The following is a 21,078-nucleotide window of genomic DNA, read 5'->3' on the forward strand; positions in this document are numbered from 1 at the left end:
GGTTCGTCCCTGTGAGAGCAGACTGCTGTCCTGGGACAGGACCAAACTGGAAGTGTCTCTGTCAGAGAATGGGTTTTAAAACATGTGTTTTCTTTCTTGTAATTTAGGGATCATAGACGATATTTCTATGTAAACGAACAGTCGGGCGAGTCTCAGTGGGAGTTCCCAGATGGTGAGGAGGAGGAAGAAGAAAGCCAAGCACAAGAAAATAGAGATGAGACTGTTCCTAAACCGACCTTGAAAGAAAAAACTGCTGATTCAAATTCTACAGAAACCTCTGAGAATTCTACAGGTAGGAATATTTACCCTGTACTAATGGGACAAAAAAAGACTTTAGAGGAAAAGCCTTATATTTATCATAAAAAGAAATCTATACAATGCCGATAAGCTTACAGCTGGAAAGAAGTGGGTTGAACTAAAAGAATACATGAGTTATACTGAAGAAATTAAGGCAGTGACGGGTTGGAAATCAGCATATTATTGATATGTCATACTCTACTTGAAAATGTAAAGATGGGGCTGGCGCTGTGGCATAGCAAGTTAAATTGCCACCTGCAGTGTGTGCATCCCGTATGGGCATTGATCAAGTCCCTGCTGCTTTATTTCCAGTCCAGCTCCCTGATAGTGTACCTGGGAAAGCAGAGGATAACCCCAGTTTCTGGGCCCCTGCCACCTATAATGGGAGACCCAGAAGAAGTTCCTGGCTCCTGGGTTCAGCCTTGCCCAGCCCTAGTAATTGTGACCATTTGGGAAGTGAACCAGCAAATGGAGGATCTCTGTCTCTCCTCTCTCTGTAACTCTGCCTTTCAAATAAATAAATAGATCTTTTTTAAGAAATGAAAATGTAAGCCAGTATATTTTAATTTTTAAAAGATTGTCCTATAACCATTCTATCATGCTACAGACAAAACTGAATTTAAAACAGTAATGCTAATTAAGTATAATAACAAGAATTGTCAATATCTGTGACTTAATGAAATTTTTCCTACACATTGTAGCACATTTGGACTATTCATTTTTTAAAGTCCTTCTTACAAAAATTCATTTATTGGGTCGGCACTGTGGCACATTGGGTTAAGCCATTGCCTGCATTGCCACCATCCCATATGGGCACTGGTTCGAATCCCAGATGCTCTACTTCTGATCCAGCTCCCTGCTAATGTGCCTGGGAAAGCAGCAGAAAAGACCCAAGTCCTTGGGCCCCTGCATTCATGTGGGAGACTCAGAAGAACCTCCTATCTTCTGCCTGGCCAGACTCTGGCTGTTGTGGCCATCTAGGGAGTGATCCAACAGATCTTGATCTATCTCTCCCCTCTCCACCTCTGTAACTCTGTCTTTCAAATAAATAGAAAATATTCATTTGAGAGCAAAGAAAAGAGCACATGCTTCCATCTGCTGATTCACTGCACAGATGCCCACATTGATCAGGTGGCCAGAGCTGGGAACTCAGTGCAGGTCTCTCTTGTGCGTGGCAGGAACCCAACCTCTTAAGCCATCACTGCTGCCTCCCAGGGTCTACATTTGCATGATGCTGGAGTCAGGAGCTGGAGCCAGAGATCAAACACAGGCATCCTAACCAGCAATGTGGTGCGCAGCTTTATCGCTAGGCCTAACTCCTGTTTCTGGTCTGTTATACTGCAACCTTGTATCTCAGCTCCACTGAGTATTAATATAAGAAGTGTGGCTAGTAGATCAAAGTGAAATGGAGAAATTCTATGAAAGTATCACTAGCTTCAGAGAAACAAAGTAATTGTGAACATCCTAGTATATATAGTTTATATGATGACTAGTTCTTCAGAAGAGCTACAACTTGATTGCCACTTTATAATAAAAGATTATATATATTATGTTTTTATTATATATTATTTATATTATATATATATTTTTTCCAAGTCCATCTTTGTTGGATTGATGAATAAGGGAATAATGAAGCCTTTTGATGGGCAACTTTTTGATCTGTAGAAGCTGGTAGCCGTTTGTTAAAGCAGTGACATGAAGGCTAGAATCTGTGGAGTGCTTTCTAAATAGACATTTGAAAAATAAGATAGGAAATTTGTTGGTGATATAAAGAGCTGAATTATTTTGTCTTCTCTTTACTAAAATGATGCTTATATTCTAAATAAATGCTTCTGGATCTCATTATAAAAGTTCTAGTAATGCACCAATAGCCTAGAAATCTTTAGTAGCCTAGAAATTGTCATCAGATCACTTGAAAGTCACGTTATGAATGCAGTGATAATTTTAAAACATAGCAAAAGGTAGTTTTATTGTACTTCATGTTTTAGAAGTATGTTTTCTCAAGTTACAGGATATTTTACATCTCTTTTTTCATAAAGAGATTTTCTTTTGAATACTTTCCTCCCTCTTTGGGTGCCATAGATATATCTAATAATAGATTTTTTTTTTAAATCATTGTTTACTTGTTAGTAATGAACTGAAGAGGCTTGATAATGATTGGAAGTAGGTGACTCCACTCCAAGTCACTGTTTCTTTCTTGTATATTTCAAAGTTGTTCCACAGTTACTGACCCTTAAGTGTTCTTGCCAAGTATTAAGCTGTTTTCTCCCTTTGTTGATGATGCATATGGTTGTTGTTGTTGTTTTTGACAGGCAGAGTGGACAGTGAGAGAGAGAGAGAGACAGAGAGAAAGGTCTTCCTTTTGCCGTTGGTTCACCCTCCAAGCGCACCGCGCTGATCCGATGGCAGGAGCCAGGTGCTTCTCCTGGTCTCCCGCGGGGTGCAGGGCCCAAGCACTTGGGCCATCCTCCACTGCACTCCCTGGCCACAGCAGAGAGCTGGCCTGGAAGAGGGGCAACCAGGACAGAATCCAGTGCCCCGACTGGGATTAGAACCCAGTGTGCCGGCACCGCAAGGTGGAGGATTAGCCTATTGAGCTGCGGCACTGGCCGGTAATGTCTTCTGAAAGGTGGATATTGAGACCTGTTGCTAGTAGGGGCAGAATTGTGGTGTAGCAGGTTACACTGCTTCCTGCAGTGTATATGGATGCCATTTCAAGTCCCAGTTGCTCCACTTCCCATCCAACTCCCTGCTGTGTGCCTGGGAAAGTGCTTGGGTCTCTGCGCTCACTTGGGAGACCCAAGTGAAGCTCCTGGCCTGCACCTGGCCCAGCCCCAACCCTTGCCGCCTTTTGGGGAGTGAACCAGCAGGTAGAAGACTCTGTCTGTGTGTCTCTATCTCTGTAATCTGCCTTTCAAATAAATAAAATATTTTTTTTTTGAAGTGAGCCACTGATAAACCAGCTTATATTCTTAAACTTCTCTTTGTTGAGAGTCCCTAGAAACATATGATAAAAAACTAAGTAAAATCTAAATTTTTTACCAAGGTCTGTGGGAGATTTAAAGCAATATTGATCACTGTTCTAAGTCTATAAAGAGAATTTATACAGTAACTATATGACTTTGTTGGCTCAGTAGTGACTAAAACCATCTTTTAAGGAAGAAAAATTGCTACATTGTGAAGATCCAGGGGAAAGTTTTGAAGTTCTGTTTATTTTTCTACATCATTTAAAATTCTTTTTCATTCTTTTAGTATTTGAATTTAACATCATGTCTTTGAAGACAGGGTGATATTTGAAGATATCCAAGTGTCTATATTGCTGCACTTGGGTTACTTTATGTGAGGTTTCTTATTTTAAGTAGCTACACAAGCCTCTTGGCTGAAAATACCAAGCAGTTTCACTTTGAAGGTAAAGGAAGGCTGTCTATTAGTTGAAATAAAAATATCTCCAAAGGTTTTTGAAGAGTTAAAAATTTGTATCTTCACATTGCTTTAAGCTTGTCTTTTTAAAAGTTTTTTAAGATTTATGTATTTATTTGAAAGGCAGAGATAATGGGGGCTGGGGGAGTGGAGAAAGTGAGAGAGTAAGATCTTTCATCTGCTGGTTGACTCCGCAGATGGCTGCAATGGCCGGGGCTGAAACCAGGAGCCAGGGGCATCTTCCTGGTCTCCATATGGGAGGCAGGGGTCCAAGGCCTAGGGCCGTCTTCCTCTGCTATCCCAGGTGCATTAGCAGGGAGCTGGACTGGAAATGCAGCAGCTGGGACTCAAATTGGTGCCCATATGGATGCTGGCACTGATATGAAAATTTTAAGCTTGTAGTCTTACAAACCTTTTTGTGTGTAATTGAAGCTTTGTCTACGATTTTAATCCTCCTTGGACATAAATATACTTTTTTTTTAAGATTTATTTATTTATTTAAAAGACAGAGCTACAGAGAGAGTGAGGAGGAATCTTCCATCTACTCGTTCACTCCTCAGATGGCCACAATAGCCAGGCCAAAGCCAGGAACAAAGACCTTCTTTGGGGTATTCCACATGGGTTCAGACGTCCAAACACTTGGGCCGTCTTCCATTGTTTTTCCCAGGCCATTAGCAGGGAGCTGGATCAGAAGTGGAGTAGAGGCTGGTGCTGTGTAGTGCCGGCATCCCTTATAGGTGCTGGTTTGAGTCCCAGCTGCTCCATTTCTCTTTTTTTGCAGGCAGAGTGGACAGTGAGAGACAGAGAGAAAGGTCTTCCTTTGCTGTTGGTTCACCCCCCCAATGGCTGCCGCGGCCGGCACATTGCATTGATCTGAAGCCAGGAGCCAGGTGCTTCTCCTGGTCTCCCGTGGGGTGCAGGGCCCAAGCACTTGGGCCATCCTCCTCTGCACTCCCTGGCCACAGCAGAGAACTGGCCTGGAAGAGCGGCAACCAGGACAGAATGCGGCGCCCCGACTGGGACTAGAACCCTGTGTGCGGGCGCAGCAGGCGGAGGATTAGCCTATTGAGCCGCGACACCGGCTGCTCCATTTCTGATCTAGCTCTCTGCTATGGCCTGGGAAAGCAGTAGAAGATGGCGCAAGGCCTTGGGCCCCTACACTTGTGTGGGGAACCTGGAAGAAGTTCCTGGCTCCTGGTTTCTGATTGGCTCAGCTCCAGTCATTGCAGCCATTTGGGGAATGAACCAGTGGATAGGGAAGACCTCTCATTTTCTCTCTGCCTCTGCTGCCTCTCTGTAACTCTGCCTTTCAAATAAATAAATAAATCATTAAAAAATAAAAATAGATTAGCCAGGACATGAACTGGCACCCATACGGGATGCCACTGTTGCTGGCGGTGTCTTTACACACTATGCCACAATGCTGGCCCCTTAAATGTATTCTTTTTTTTTTTTTAAAGGTTTATTTATTTTATTATTTTAAAGAGTTACACAGAGAGAGGAGAGACAGAGAGAGAGGGAGGTCTTCCATCCGCTGTGGCCGTAACCACAAGAGCTGTGCCGATCTCAAGCCAGGAGCTTCTTCTGGGTCTCCCACATGGGTGCAGGGGCCAAGGACCTGGGCCATCTTCCACTGCCTTCCCAGACCACAGCGGAGAGCTGGATTGGAAGTAGAGCAGCCAGGTCTCAGAGCAGTGCCCATAATGGGATGCTAAAGTAGTTAATTATCAATGTTAAGACAGCTTTTTATGTTTTAAGTAAACTTAGTTTGGGATTCAAATATTATAAAAATGGTTCTTATTTGTGGGTAGATTTATTAAGTACAGTTTTTATGTTTTTTTTTTTTTGTTGTTGTTTTGTTTTGTTTTAATTTTGAAGGCAGAGAGATTATATCCACTGATTCACTTCCCAGATGCCTGCAACAGTCAGTTCTGAGCCAGTCGGGCCAGGAACTAGCAATTTTATTCTGGCTTCCCATGTTGTTGGCAGGGACTCAAGTGCTTCCATCTTCCACCTGCCTTCCATCTACATTAGCAGGAAGCTGGATTGGAAGCACAGCAGCCGGGACTCGAGCTGGCACTTAGACAGATATAGGATGCCACTGATGTAAGCAGTGGCTTAACCCACTGTACCACAACCCTGACACCCTCAAGTACAGTTCAATCTTGAATTGACATAAAGTTTACTTAATTCTGATTAGCTATGCTGAAAGTTGTATGAAACTTATGCTAACCTTGAACCTCTGAATTCCTCTGCATAGCAGCTTGCAACCATCATAAACATTGGCATTGCATTATATTCTACAAATTATCATAAAGTTTAACATTTACTTACTATAATTTTGTGGAAGGAAATTTAATCCTTAAGTCATTATTCCTCAGTGTTCAGGGCCTAAGTTTTATTTTTTTTTGAAAGATTTTTTTTTAAATTTACTTATTTGAGAGGCAGAGTTAGAGACAGATAGGGAGAGAAAGAGAAAGGTCTTCCATTCGCTGGTTCACTCCCTAGATGGCTGCAACAGCCAGAGCTGAGCTGATCTGAAGCCAGGAGCCTGGAGCTTCTTCCGGCTCACCCATGTAGGTGCAGGGTCCCAAGCGCTTGGGTCATGTTGTACTGCTTTCCCAGTCCATAGCAGAGAGCTGAATAGGAAGAGGAGCAGCCAGGACTAGAACTGGCGCCCATAACGGATTCTGGTGCCATAAGCAGAGGCTTAGCCCACTATAACACGGCACTGGCCCTATTGCCTTAGTTCTAATATAATCTTAACAGCCTATTAGGTGGTGTAGGCTAGCTGGCCATGCCCAGACATCTTTTGTCTAAAAGGTGATATATATGTTAGTATTAGATATGGCCACATATAAAGGCGTTTTGTTTTTTAATTTGAAAGACAGGCAGGCAGGCATAGATCTTGCATCTGCTGGCTTACTTCCCAAATGCCTGCAATAGCTTAGGAGTAGGAGCCAGGAGCCTGGAACTCGAATGGTCACTCAGTGGGTGGCAGGGACACAACTACCTGCTGCCTCACGGAGTATACATTAGTAGGAAACTAGAATTAAGATCAGAGTCAGGACACAATCCCAGGCACTCTGGTGTGGGATGCGGGCATTCCAAGTGGTGTCAACTGCTATGTCAAATGCCCACCCCTCAAACAGAAGTTTAATGAGTCTTCGATTCTTTTAGCTGGAGAGCTGCATCCCAGTGCCCTTTTCCTTAGCAATAAACTATATGTCAAAATAATTACAGGAACAACATGAATCAAGTTACTAAAATCTTTGACACTATCATCTACCATTTCAATACAAAAGTAAATACTCTGAAGGCCAAATAGATTCTGGTTGCTTTTGATTTACCTTGTTGAGTACTAATGTGCTGTGTTTTGAATAAAGTACTATAATGGCCTTCTCCTTGCCCTAGAGCTTTTTGTAATTGAGCCCTTACTTAACCCACCACTTTTGACCATGAAATTTAACAGGTGACTGCGTCTGGATATCTACTACATGAGATGTGAGATTATTTGACTTGAGATTTCTAAAGCTCCTGGACTCCTGCTATTTCACCAGGACATCTTGGTAAAATAGAAAGCACAAGAGTAGGAGTTAGACTTGAGCTCTCTCTCTGGCCTGGCCACTAACATATGTATGATCTTGGGCAAGGCAATTCCTGCCTGGGTTTCATTACCTTTAAAATGAGGTTGAACTAGATAATTTCTCATGTCTCTTCTACTCCTAAATTCTATGATTTTTAGGGAGAAAATCCCTTCAGCATTCCTGGGATATATATCTAATAGTCCCATATATTGTGAAACTTCCCTATTGACGATAAAGAGGGATGGGGAAGGCTACAAGTAAGTATGTCCTCCTATTTTCTCTAATCTTTAAAAGCTAATCCCAGCAGTAATTCCCAGAAAGGATAGTAATCAATGGTGGCTTTTGCAGAATTTTAGAGAAACTGATCCTACCGCTTTAGCTGCAATTTCTTAACTCAAACTTCAGTAATAGCAATTTCAGGTCCTCTGCATCTTCAAATACCGTTTTTGAAAAAATATTTGAAGATTGGCTTCCTAAATATCCCATTTTTCATCACAAAACTAAAAATTATCCTAACTTGGGTTACTGTGTTCTGCTAAGTGAGTATAATTTACACAAAATGTGAAAGGAATGATCAAGTTGACAGGAGCACCTTGCAAATAGATTTTTAAAACCTGGTAACCCAGATTAATTAAAATGGGTAGAATTTTTGTGTTTGGAATGGGTATTTCTGACTCATTCCCATTCAGTTATCTAGCTCCCTGAAAAGTAAAATAATCAGTATTTCAGATGTACATAATTCACTCACTCCTTTGCTTTTGAAATAAAAGACCCTAGAGTATTGCCTTTTAGTTGTATTTATTGAAACTGTGAATACCAGAAATTAAAATTTCAAACCATAGATTTAGATGATTGAATTTCTCATTAAGTTGATGTGTTATTAAGTTTTTCATCCATAAATCTGGACCAAAGAACATGAATGATAACACAACTAGGGAAAGTGCTAACTGAAGGTCATAAATTTATCTTCCATGGGAAGTTATTTCTGAACTGAGTTCGTTAATATTTCAGTGACAAATTGCCTGTGGGTCAGAATTTGGAGGCAGGGGAGGGAGAGCTAGTCCCTGCTGTTTGAAACTACTTTTGCATGGTGTACTAGGTTCCTGTTGCTATTTGTCTTATGGATAGGTGAGCATTTCTGTGAATGTAAACCCTGAGGTTTTTGTCCTGGTTTTTCCCTGACTCCTGTCTGTCTTCATAGGTTCTCTTTGTAAAGAATCCTTTTCTGGGCAAGTTTCTTCTTCATCACTCATGCCACTGACTCCATTCTGGACCCTCCTTCAGTCAAGTGTGCCTGTGCTTCAGCCACCATTACCTTTGGAAATGCCACCCCCTCCACCTCCACCCCCAGAATCCCCTCCTCCCCCACCGCCCCCACCTCCTCCTGCAGAAGATGGTGAGATCCAGGAGGTAGAGATGGAGGATGAGGGAAGTGAAGAACCTCCTGCTCCAGGAACAGAGGAGGATACTCCTTTGAAACCTTCATCACAAACCACAGTTGCAACTACCCAGGTAAATAATATTTGACATTCTGAATGGTAATGGAGACTGCAGCATAATTGACTCCATGGTTTTTTTGTTTTTTTTTTTTTTTTTTTTTTTTTTTTTTTTTTTTATTTCTCAAAGATGTATTTATTTATTATGAAATCAGAGTTAGAGAAGGAGAGACAGAGAAAGAGCTTCCATCTTGCTGGTTCACTCCCCAAATGGCTGCAATGGCCGGGGCTGGGCCAGGCTGAAGCCAGGAGCCAGGAGCTTCTTCTGTGTCTCCCATGTGGGTGCAGGGGCCAAAGGACTCGGGCCATCTTCTGCTACTTTCCCAGGCACATTAGCACAGAACTGGTTTGGAAGTGGAACAGCAGGGCCTTGAACTGGCACCCATATGGGATGCCAGCATTGCAGGTAGCGGCTTAACCCGCTGCACCACAGTACCAGCCCCTCCAAATTTTATGTTAGAAAGGTGTGCTAAACCAGGGTCTTTAGCTTTAGCCGCTGACCAGAATGTTTGTGTTTCAGAGTTCGGCTGATTCTACCATCTCTAGTTCTCCTTCCATTAAAGCAATAAAGAGAAAAGCTACAGAAATGAGTACTGCAGTGGTTCAGAGATCAGCTACCATCGGCAGTTCTCCAGTCCTCTATAGCCAGTCAGCTATAGCCACAGGTAAGCAGTATAAATAAAGTATGCTTTTTTCGATGTATTGCTTTCCTTGTCTCCAGTATTAGGTGCCATAAATATTTTTGTACTTATTTGAGAGGTAGAGTTACAGTCAGAGAGAAAGGTCTTCCATCCACTGGTTCGCTCCCCAAATGGCCAAGTGCCCAGAGCTGGGCTAGCCTAAAGCCACAAACCAGGAGCTTTTTCTGGATCTCCCACATGGGTAGTAGGACCCAAGGACTTGGGCCATCTTCTGCTGCTTTCCCAGGCCATTAGTAGGGAGCTGGATTGGAAGTGGAGTAGCCGGAACTCAAACTGGTGCCCATATGAGATGCTGGCATTGCAGACAACAGCTTAACCTATTAAACCACGATGCCAGCCTCCTCTGTGACTATGTGTTTGTGTATTTAAAATTTATTTTATTTATTTGAAAGCTAGAGTTACAGAGAGGTAGAACCAGAGAGAGAGTGGTCTTCCATCTGCTGGTTCATTCCCCAAATGGCTGCAATGGCCAGAGCTGGGGCAATCCGAAGCCAGGAGTTTCTTCCGGGTCTCCCAAGCAGGTGCAGGGGCCCAAGGATGTGGGCCATCTTTCACTGCTTTCCCTAGCCGTAGCTGAGAGGTGGATCAGAAGTGGAGCAGGGGCCGGCGCTGTGGTGTAGTGGGTATAATTGCCGCCTGCAGTTCCAGCATCCCATATGGGAGATGATTCGAATCCTGGCTGCTCCACTTCTTATCCAGCTCTCTGCTATGGCCTGGGAAGGCAGTAGAAGATGGCCCAACTCCTTGGGCCTCTGCACCCACGTGGGAGACCCAGAAGAAGCTCCTGGCTCCTGGCTTCAGATTGGTGCATCTCTGGCCGTTGCAGCCAAATGGGGAGTAAACCAACAGATGGAAGACATCTCTCTCTCTCTGCCTCTGCCTTTGTAACTCTGACTTTCAAGTAAAATAAATAAACTTAAAAAAAAAGAAGAAGAAGAAGTGGAGTATCCTGGACTCTGGTGCCCATATGGGATGCTGGCACTGCAGGCAGGCGGTGGCTTTACTGCTATACCACAGCACTGGCCTCAGTGACTTTTTTTTTTTTTTTTTTTTTTTTTTTTAAAGGAAAATGTATACAGGAATAATTTTGTCAGTGATCTAACTTTGATGTCCCTCTTTTTTCTTGCTTCTGGTCTTGATACAATGTCCATTTTAAAGTATTATGTTTCCTCTATTAGGTCACCAGACCACAGGGATTGGACACCAGGCTACAGGGATTGGACACCAGGCAATATCAGTCAGCCATCCAGCAACAGGAATGGGTCATCAGACCAGAGGAATGAGCCTGCAGTCAAATTACCTTGGACTAGCAGCAGCACCTGCAATTATGAGTTATGCTGAATGTTCTGTTCCAATTGGAGTTACTGCTCCCTCATTGCAGCCAGTTCAGGCACGAGGTGCTGTGCCTGCCACTGCCATTATAGAACCGCCGCCACCGCCGCCGCCTCCTCCTACACCACCACCACCACCACCAGCTCCCAAAATGCCACCACCTGAAAAGACGAAAAAGGGAAAGAAAGATAAGGTATGATCTTTTGAAAAATTTTTACTAAAATTTTATTTTGATGATTTACGTAACACAGTTACCCATTTTTAAATGTACAATTTAGTAGCATATAATGTACTCACAAGAATATGCAACCACACTTCCATCTAGTTACAGAACAGTTTCATCAGCCCCAAAGACCAGTGTGTACTCGTTAAGAAGTCACTGTCTCGGGCCGGCGCTGTGGTGCAGTGGGTTAAAGCCCCAGCCTGCAGTGCCAGCATCCCATATGGGCGCCGGTTCGAGGCAGTGACTCGCCGCTTCACTGCCAATCCAGCTCTCTGCTATGGCCTGGGAAAGCAGTAGAAGATGCCCCAAGTCCTTGGGTCCTTGCACCCGCATGGGAGACCTGGAACAAGCTCCTGTCTCCTGGCTTTGGATCAGCTCAGCTTTGGCCATTGTGGTCATTTGGGGAGTGAACCAATGGAATAGAAGACTGCCCTCTCTCTGGCTCTACCTCTTTGTAACTCTGTCTTTTATATAAAAAGAAAGAAAGAAGTCACTCTCTTGTTATCTCCATCTCCCATTTTCTGGGAATCACAAGTCAGCTTGTTTTGTTTTCTGGTTTTTTTTTTTTTTTTTTTTTTTTTTTTTTTTTTTTAAGATTTATTTGGGGGCTGGCATTGTGGCTTAGTGGGTAAAGCTGCTGCCTGTGACACCTGCATCCCAACTGGATGCTGGTTTGTGTCCCAAACACTGTATTTCATATCTAGCACCGTGCTAATGCTCTGGTAAAATAAGTCTTTTTTAAAAAAGATTTATATATTTATTTGAAAAGAGATATCGCCCATCTACTGATTTACTCTCCAAATGGCTACACTGGCCAGGGCTGCACCAGGCTGAAGCCAGGAGCCTGGAATTCCATCCAGATCTTCCACATGGGTGATGGGTCCCAAGTACTTGAGTCATCATGAGTGCTTTCCCAGGTGCATTAACAGGGAGCTGGATCAGAAGTGGAACATCTGAGACTCAAAGCAGCACTCGTGTGGGATCCTCTTGTCGTAGGTAGCAGCTTAACCCAGTGCACCACAGTACTGCCCCTGCAAGTTGACTTTTTATTCTGGGTGGTTCATATAAATGGAATCATGCAATATGTGATCTTTTGTTCTTCCCTCACTGAGCATGTTTTCAAGGTCTGTCCACATAGCACATAGTCTGTATTTACTATTTTTAAAAAATTTGAAGGGCAGAGAGACAGATCTATGCCTTTCATCTGGTGATTCACTCTCCAGATGCCTGCAGCACCCAGGGCTGGCCTAGTCTGAAGCCAGGAGGCAGGAAGCAGAGTGGTTGGTTTCGAGACAGGCATTCTGATACAAAATGCAGGCGCTCCAAGGCAGTGACTTAACTGCCATGCCAAATGCACGACCCCATTTCTTCTGGCTGAGTAAGCACCCGTGTGTGTGTGTGTGCGCCACAGTGTGTTGTTTACTCATTAGGTAATGGATAGTTGTTATGTTTCTACCTCTTAACAAGTGCTACTTTGGCCAGCGCCGTGGCTCAACAGGCTAATCCTCCGCCTAGCGGCGCCGGCACACCAGGTTCTAGTCCCAGTTGGGGCGCCGGATTCTGTCTTGGTTGCCCCTCTTCCAGGCCAGCTCTCTGCTATGGCCCGGGAGTGCAGTGGAGGATGGCCCAAGTCCTTGGGCCCTGCACCCCATGGGAGACCAGGAGAAGCACCTGGCTCCTGGCTTCAGATCAGCGCGGTGCGCTGGCCGCGGCGCGCCGGCCGCAGCGGCCATTGGAGGGTGAACCAACAGCAAAAAGGAAGACCTTTCTCTCTGTCTCTCTCTCTCACTGCCACTCTGCCTGTCAAAAATAAAAATAAAAAATTTAAAAAAAAAATCAAAAAGTGCTACTTTGGATATTCATGTCCACTTTGAATACCTGTTCAATTCTTTTGGAGTCAGATTTGAACTCAGGTAGAGCAATACTTGTTAAGTTCCTGTTTTATTTATTTTCATTTTTAGTGAAAGAGAGTAACGGGAAGATCTCTGATCTGCAGTAAACTGGAGTCAGAGTAAAGCTGGGATTTAAGCCCAGCCACTCAAATGATGGGCTGGGAGCATCCTATGGCTATACCAAATACCCACTGCAAATTGGGTTCTTATGTTGTCACAATTAGAAAACTAATTGTGAGAGTTGTATGTACATTATAGATACAAGACTCTTATTACATGATATGCAACTGTCTTCGTTTTTCTTTTCTTTTCTTTTTTTTTTTAAGATTTATTTATTTGAAAGGCAGAGTTACAGAGAGCCAGAGAGAGAGGTCTGCCATCTGCTGGTTCACTTCCCAGATTGCCACAACGGCCAGAGCTGTGCCCATCCGAAGCCAGGAGTGAGCCAAGAGGTTTTTCCTGATCTCCCACACGGGTGCTGTGGCCCAAGGACTTGGGCCATCTTCTGCTTTCCCAGGCCATAGCAGAGAGCTGATCAGAAGAGGAGCAGCCGGGACTTTAACCGGCGCCCATTTGGGATGCCAGCACTGCAGGCAGTGGCTTTACCTGCTACGCCACAGCGCTGGCCCCAACTGTTTTCTTTTGATCTACGCTTTCTTCCTTTTTTAAAAAGATTGATTTATTTATTAGAAAGGCAAAGAGAGAGGTCTTCAATGGCCGCAATGACCAGAGCTGGAACTATCCGGAAGTGAGGAACCTGGAACCTCCTCTAGGTCCCCCACGTGGGTGCACAGACCAAGAATTTGGGTCATCTTCTGCTTTCCCAGGCCATAGTGCCCCCCCCCCCTTTTTTTTTCCTTCTTTAATCTGTCTTGAGTGTGTCTTTTTCAGAAGTTTTACATTTAGATGAAGTCCAGTATGTCATATTTTAAATTTATCATCCTTGGGGCCAGCACTGTGGCATAGCGGTTAAAGCTGCCGCCTGCAGTGCTAGCGTCTCATTTGGGTGCTGGTTCGAGCCCCAGCTGCTCCACTTTTGATCCAGCTCTCTGCTATGGCCTGGGAAAGCAGTAGATAATGGCCTAAGTCCTTGGGCCCCTGTACCTGCGTGGGGGACCTAGAGGAAGCTCCTGGCTTCAGATCGGCACAGCTCCGGCCGTTGTAGCCGACTGGGGAGTGACCCAGAGGATGGAAGACCTTTCTCTCTCTCTCTTTTTAAATAGTTTTTATTTATTTATTTATTTGACAGGTAGAGTTATAGACGGTTGGTTCACTCCCCAAATGGCCACAACGGCCGGAGCTGAACCAATATGAAGCCAGGAGCCAGGTGCTTCCTCCTGGTCTCCCATGCAAGTGCAGGGGCCCAAGCACTTGGGCCATCTACTGGTTTCCCAGGCCACAGCAGAGAGCTGGACTGGAAGAGGAGCAATCGGAACTAGAACTGGCGCCCATATGGGATGCTGGAGCCACAGGTGGAGGATTAACCTAGTGTGCCACAGATCCAGCCCCAGAAGGCTTCTCTTTCTCTCTTTCTTTCTCTGCCTTTCCTTCTCTCTTTGTAACTCTTTCAAATAAGTAAATAATCTTTAAAAATATTTTATCATCCTTGATGTCATAACCAGAAATAGTTTCTTTTTTTTTTTCTTTTCTTTTTTTTTTTTTACAGGCAGAGTGGACAGTGAGAGAGAGACAAAGAGAAAGGTCTTCCTTTTGCCGTTGGTTCACCCTCCAATGGCCGCCACGGTAGCGCGCTGCGGCCAGCGCACCGCGCTGTTCCGATGGCAGGAGCCAGGTGCTTCTCCTGGTCTCCCATGGGGTGCAGAGCCCAAACACTTGGGCCATCCTCCACTGCACTCCCTGGCCACAGCAGAGAGCTGGCCTGGAAGAGGGGCAACCGGGACAGGATCGGTGCCCCGACCGGGACTAGAACCCGGTGTGCCGGCGCCGCAAGGCGGAGGATTAGCCTGTTGAGCCACGGCGCCGGCCCAGAAATAGTTTCTAATAGTGGTCATAAAGATTTATTTATTCTATGTTTCAAGAGTTTTATGGTTTTAGCACTTAAGTTTAGGCCATTGATTGATTTTGGCTGAATTATTTTTATATGGTTTGAGAAAGGAATGCAACTTTATTCCTTTGCATGTAGATATCCAGTTGTCCCAGCAGCATTTATGAAAAATGGAATTATTTCTCCATTGTCAAAAAATCAACTGACCATATACTTAATAAGGGTTTATTTCTTTTCTATCTAGTTCTATTCCACTGATTTTTAATGTATTGATCCTTGTGCCAGTATTTTATTGTTCAGATTACTGTAGCTTTGTATTTTATGTTCTTTTTTTTTTTTTTTTTTTTGGATACTTTTTTATTTATTTGGAAGAGTTACACAGAGAGAGAAGGAGAGGCATTAAGAGAGAAAGAGAGAGGTCTTCCATCTGTTGGTTCACTCCCCAATTGGCCCCAACAGCCAGAGCTGTTCTGACCCGAAGCTCTTCTCTTTGGCTCAAAGGACGCAATGTCTTTCTCCTTTTCTCTAATGCTTTTCCTTTAAAAATAATTAAATTTTTATAAAGAGCAAAAATGTTAGACTTATTTTTTCAATATTGGGGAGGCTTTATTCAAGAAATTTGTCTTGAGTGTAGGCAGGAAAATCAACGTGGACCTCCATCCCTAATGCTTACAGGAATAGCACTTGGTCACACCTGCCACTGAGCTCCTACTTAGCAACTTTACAGCACAACCTGAAAATGCCCACTGTTTCTTCTCTTCAGAAATATGAGGATAAGAATTGGTCTTCTGGGGCCGACGCTGTGGCGCAGCAGGTTAATGCCCTGGCCTGAGGCGCCAGAATCCCATATGGGCACCGGTTCTAGTTCCGGCTGCTCCTCTTCCCATCCAGCTCTCTGCTGTGGCCTGGGAAGGCAGTAGAAGATGATCCCAATTCCTTGGGCCCCTGTACTCGTGTGGGAGACCCGGAGGAGGCTCTTCACTCCTGGCTTCAGATTGGCGCAGCTCTGGCTGTTGCAGCCAATTGGGGAGTGAACCAGTAGATGTAAGATCTCTCTCTCTCTCTACCTCTCCTCTCTCTGTGTAACTCTTTCAAATAAATAAATAAATAAATCTTAAAAAAAAAAAAGAATTGGTCTTCTCAGTGTCTAACGTAGTAGCTCTTTTATCTCTCTTTTTAAAAAGATATATTTGTTTATTTGAAAGGCAGAGTTACAGACGCAGAGGCAGAGAGGTCTTCTATCCTCTGGTTCACTCCCATATGGCTGCAACAGTCAGAGCTGCGCCGATCGGAAGCCAGGAGCCAGGAACTTCTGGATCTCCCACACGGGTGCAGTGGCCCAAGGACTTGGGCCATCTTCCACTGCTTTTCCCAAGTCCTACCAGAGAGCTGGATCATAAGTAGAGCAGCCAGGTCTTGAACCAGTGCCCATATGAGATGCCAGCACCGCAAATGGCAGCTTTACCCACTACACCTTAGTACTGACCCTGCTCTTAATCTTTTTTTAAAGATTTACTTATTTGCAAGATAGAATTAGAGGGAGAGACAGAGATCTTCATCTGCTGGTTCACTCTTCAAATGGCTCCAACAGCTGGCACTGGGCCAGGCCAAAGCCAGGAGCCTGGAACTTCATCTGGATCTCTATTGTGGATGGCAGGGACCCAAACACTTGGGAGCAGATGAGATAAGGGCAACATAGAATATGAAGACTAAAGGACCTGATTTCATAAAATAACTCAATTACAGTTATAAATCTTGAGCCAAGCATTTTTCCTTCTTTATTTGAAAGCATAGTGACAGATAGAATGATCTTCCATTCACTAGTTGACTCCCCAACTCCCCATATTGCCCGTAAGAACTGAGGCTAGGCCATGCCAGAACCAAGAGCCAGGAAGTCAATCTGGGTCTCCCCAGAATTTGAGCTGTTATCTGCTGCCCATCAGGTGCACATCAGCAGGAAGCTGGATAAGAAGCAGAGGTGGGACTCAATCTCGGGCACTTCATCAGGGGGTGCAGGGGTTCCAAGTAGTGGCTCAGCTAACACTGTGCCACAGTGCCTGCCCTGATCGCACTTTTTGGTTGATATTTGGTAGAAATTTCTGAGAAGAACTTACAATGGTATTTATTTTTGTGTTAATCTTCTTTTGAACTTAAAAGTCTGTGCTCTTTAGAACAAGGGAAAGTTCTTCATCTGTGTAAATGGCTCATTTCGTTAATTTATGTATTATATTCCTTCTGACCTGTGACCTTTGTTATAGGCAAAAAAAAGTAAAACCAAAATGCCATCATTGGTAAAGAAGTGGCAGAGTATCCAGCGTGAGCTAGATGAAGAGGAGAACTCCAGTTCCAGTGAAGAAGATCGGGAATCAACTGCACAGAAGAGAATTGAAGAGTGGAAACAGCAGCAGCTGGTCAGGTAAAACAAGAGATCACAGATGGGCTGGGTTGTGGTGGGTGTGTTAGAACAGTTATTCTTAAAATCACAGCCCTTAGGGGCCGCTGTTGTAGCACAGTGGATTAATCTGCCACCTGCAACTCTGGCACCCCCCGTGTGGACACTGAGGACACTGTGACACTCCTGGCTGCTCCACTTCCAATCCAGCTCCCTACTGATGGCCTGGGAAAAGCAGTGAAAGATGGTTTCAAGTACTTGGGCCTCTGCCACCCATGTGGGAGACCCAGATCAAGTTCCTCGATTTGGCCTGGCTCAGCCCTGACCGTTGCAGCCACCTGGAGAGTGAACCAGCAAATAGAAGAACAACTCCCTCTACCTAGCTTGTAACTCTGACTGAAAATAAATAAAAGTTAAAAAAAAAATCATGACCAAGTGGAGAATATACCAGTATTAAGCTGACACCATTTATTATTATTATTTTTATATTTATTTATTTGAAAGAGTTACACAGAGAAAGGAGAGGCAGGAAGAGCAGTTTTCCAACCGCTGGTTCACTTCCCAATTAGCTGCAGGGGCTGGAGCTTCGCCGATCTGAAGCCAGGAGCCAGGAGCTTCTTCCTTGTCTCTCATGTGGGTGCTTTTCCAGGCCATAGCAGAGAGCTAGATTGGAATTGGAACATCCAGGATTGGAACTGGCGCCCATATGTGATGCTGGCACTGCAGGAGGCAGCTTTACCCGCCATGCTACAGTGCCAGCCCCAAGCTTACAACTTTGAAACATTTTCTTAAACATGTTAGATCCACTTTAATTTTTATTTATTTGAGAGATAGGGTTCCCACTCATTGACTCACTTTCAAATGCCCAGATTTCAAATGCCCACTTTCAAATGTCCAGAAAAGCCAGGATCGGACTGAGCTGGGCCAAAGCCAGGAACTAGACACTCAATCCAGATCTCCTGCATTATGTAGATGGTGGAAACCCAAATAGTTGAACCATCATCACTGCCTACCAGGATCTACATGGGCAGGAAACTTGAATCAGAAGTTAGAACCTGGAGTTGAACCCAAGGACTCCAATATGGGACCCAGGCACCTTAACTGCTGTTACAAAGACCTGCCCTGTTTCCGGTTGCTAGAATATAAACGTTTTCATTCTTTTCTAGTGAAGTAATCTGTCTGTTGTTTTCACAGTGGCATGGCAGAAAGAAATGCTAATTTTGAAGCCCTTCCTGAGGATTGGAGAGCAAGACTAAAGAGAAGGAAAATGGCTCCAAATACATAGTTTAAAAAATTTTTTTTAATTTATGTGTGTGTGTATTCAGTTCAGAGTCTTAAAGCCATCGTCAAATAAACTATACATGTTATGGTGGAGAGCATATCAATTTCCTGGGCAAGAGCACATGCGTATACATTTTTCACATTTGTGAAATGTGATTTTTCTGTTTTCCTAATGGGAGAGATTATTGGAATTGTTTTGAGCTGACTGCCTTTATTCTGGAGAACTTCGTGTGTTAAGTGTATTAATCTCATCACTCTGAAGACCATGTGGCGCCTATGAGTATGGGACGTTTAGGTGAGGGCTCATTGACAAAAAGTAAAGGATTATCCTGCCTAATAGAGCTCATTTACTTCTACTCCAAAACAAGTGCAATTAAGAAGGCAGCTCTTTACTCTGTCTTGCTTGAATGGGATTGTCAGGATCTCTTTTTGACTTCTTCCTCTGGTCTGCCACTCCTGAAGTGCTGCTCTTTGTGGCTTACCTTGTCCTGAGAGCCTTGCTGTAGTTCTCACAATCATAGAACTGGCAGCTTGGTCATCTCACACACTAGGTAGCATATTTCAGTGTTAGTACAGGCAGCAATAGCAGCAGGTGTTCATATCCTTGATTTTGAGAATTTATCCCTCAACTGTGTGGTAGTAAATGTGCTAAGAGCCACTCTGTTTATTAATGTGTCTCCATTGTCTTACGCTGTTCCAAGACTCACTCTCCTCCTGTGTGTGAATGTGTTCTCCACAAAATTCCAATATTTAAAAAGCAGTTTGTGTTCTGTACTTCTGTTGTATCGCAATCAGGTAAAAGTCACTTTAAACTGAAGAAAAGGCAAATTGTGTTTTAAGGCTGTTTATATTTCTCCAGTTTGTGACCATGTAAATTTGTATATATGCACTAATAAAGGTTTTTTATACTTCCGATTGGTTATCCTTTTGCTCTTCTAAGCCTGTTGCTCCATGATTATGTAACCAGGACTTACTTCAAGTCTGAATTTTTTTTTTTTTTTTTTCCTGATCAAACGTGGTTCGCGGCCTGAGCAAACACTGAAGAACAGCACACAGGAAAAAGAAGAGCAGCAGGATCTTGAGCAGGGTGTGGCGTCACATGGGGCAGGATTAGAAAAACGGGCCTCACTCACATGTGCTATATATATGACCCAAATTTTTGGAGCGTGTACCCTAAAATACTAGCTAACGTTTGACCTATTTAAGTCCTGGAAATGATGTAATGTAGTCAACATTTTGGAAATAAAAAAAAAAAGGTGCTTTATCATTTTTTATAATAGTAATATATGGTGGATATAAAAGAAATATATACATACAGTCTTCCTCATATATAAAGGTAACCAAAGACAATTGTTTGGATTTATTCCAGTCTATTTCTATGCATATAGTTTACATTTTTTTACCTGATCAGTGTCATATATGATAGTGTGTTGGATTTTATTTACCATTATGCTGATATCAGGATTACCATTTTTGTACATAGAATTGTTATTTGCATAGAGTAAATTTCTGCAAATAAATTAAAGGCTGTCAACTAGTGAATAAAGCTGTTGTCTTAACTGCCTCACGATTTTCCAGACTTCTAGGAACTGTTGAGAAAGAAGCACCATTTCCCGAAATGTAGCGATTAGTCCAAACGTGTGGCTGTAACTCGCTTTGTTCCTTGTAGTTTTTCAGTGTGGACGGTATTTTTTCCATTCTGGCTAGGGGCTTCGTGAGAATCTAGAGCAACACTGCTGGGCTGGGGGAGCAGCACCCAGAGCAGAAGTTACCCAGAGCAAGCGACCCTGGGGACACGCTGAGCACTGGCTGGCTTTGCGGTCCGCTACCAGTGTCAATCCGGGTTCTATTGTCTGGGCTGCGGTCCCGCCCTCTTTCCTCCTTGGGGGCGGAGCCTGGCTCCCGGAAGGAGGCGTCCCGTCCCCCGCCTTCCTTCCGCCTTCCGCTCGCGGTTGCTAGGCTACGCAGGCCCTCGCAGAAAGGTGGCGAGCGTGTCCGCTGGTGCAGTGCCAGCCTCGGTGCAGCGAGCGCCCTCCTCACCCAGGCTGCTGTGCCGCCGCGGGCGCAGCGCCCACCTCCTGCCCGGTACTGGCGGGGGCGCGGGCGGGCGCACCCCCGGCTCTTCCCTCCTGGGAAATCCCCGCTCCATCCTCCCCGGTCCTTCAGGAAGACTGACCCACAGCCTCTGAACCCCGGAGTGCGGCTCTTGGGGTCCACTGCCCCTGCCCCCGACCTTTCGTTTCGGTCCACCGCGTTTCTTCCCTCGCTGTGGCGTCCCGGGGGCACCGGCCCCGCGCGGAGAAGGCAGAACGCGCCCCCTGGGCTCAGGGTGGGAGCGGGCCGGGCCGTGTCCGAGGCGAGGCTGCGGCACGGCGGCGGTTTCATCTGCCCCGTTTGGTTTTGTAGCCTCTGCGGTGTCATCAGCCGCCCGTCTGGAGATCGGGCAGGGGTG

At 44.5% G+C, this 21,078-nt stretch overlaps 1 protein-coding gene across 3 annotated transcripts in view; it reads left to right on the forward strand.

Annotated features, from left to right (window-relative positions):
* Positions 1 to 20,038, forward strand: part of FNBP4 (formin binding protein 4) — a 47,654-nt gene extending 27,616 nt beyond the window's left edge. Inside the window, exons 12-17 of one of the 3 annotated variants that reach the window (XM_062196152.1) lie at positions 108 to 292; positions 8,506 to 8,816; positions 9,321 to 9,465; positions 10,680 to 11,026; positions 17,212 to 17,369; positions 18,540 to 20,038. In XM_062196152.1, coding sequence (XP_062052136.1) covers positions 108 to 292; positions 8,506 to 8,816; positions 9,321 to 9,465; positions 10,680 to 11,026; positions 17,212 to 17,369; positions 18,540 to 18,630 — 1,237 coding nt within the window. In that variant the 3' untranslated portion in view covers positions 18,631 to 20,038. The remainder of the gene's footprint in view (positions 1 to 107; positions 293 to 8,505; positions 8,817 to 9,320; positions 9,466 to 10,679; positions 11,027 to 17,211; positions 17,370 to 18,539) is intronic. The other 2 variants (XM_062196151.1, XM_062196153.1) reach the window with 2 other exon arrangements.
* Positions 20,039 to 21,078: the final 1,040 nt, after the last annotated feature.

Source organism: Lepus europaeus, chromosome 7, assembly GCF_033115175.1.
Source record: "Lepus europaeus isolate LE1 chromosome 7, mLepTim1.pri, whole genome shotgun sequence".
NCBI lineage: Eukaryota > Metazoa > Chordata > Mammalia > Lagomorpha > Leporidae > Lepus > Lepus europaeus.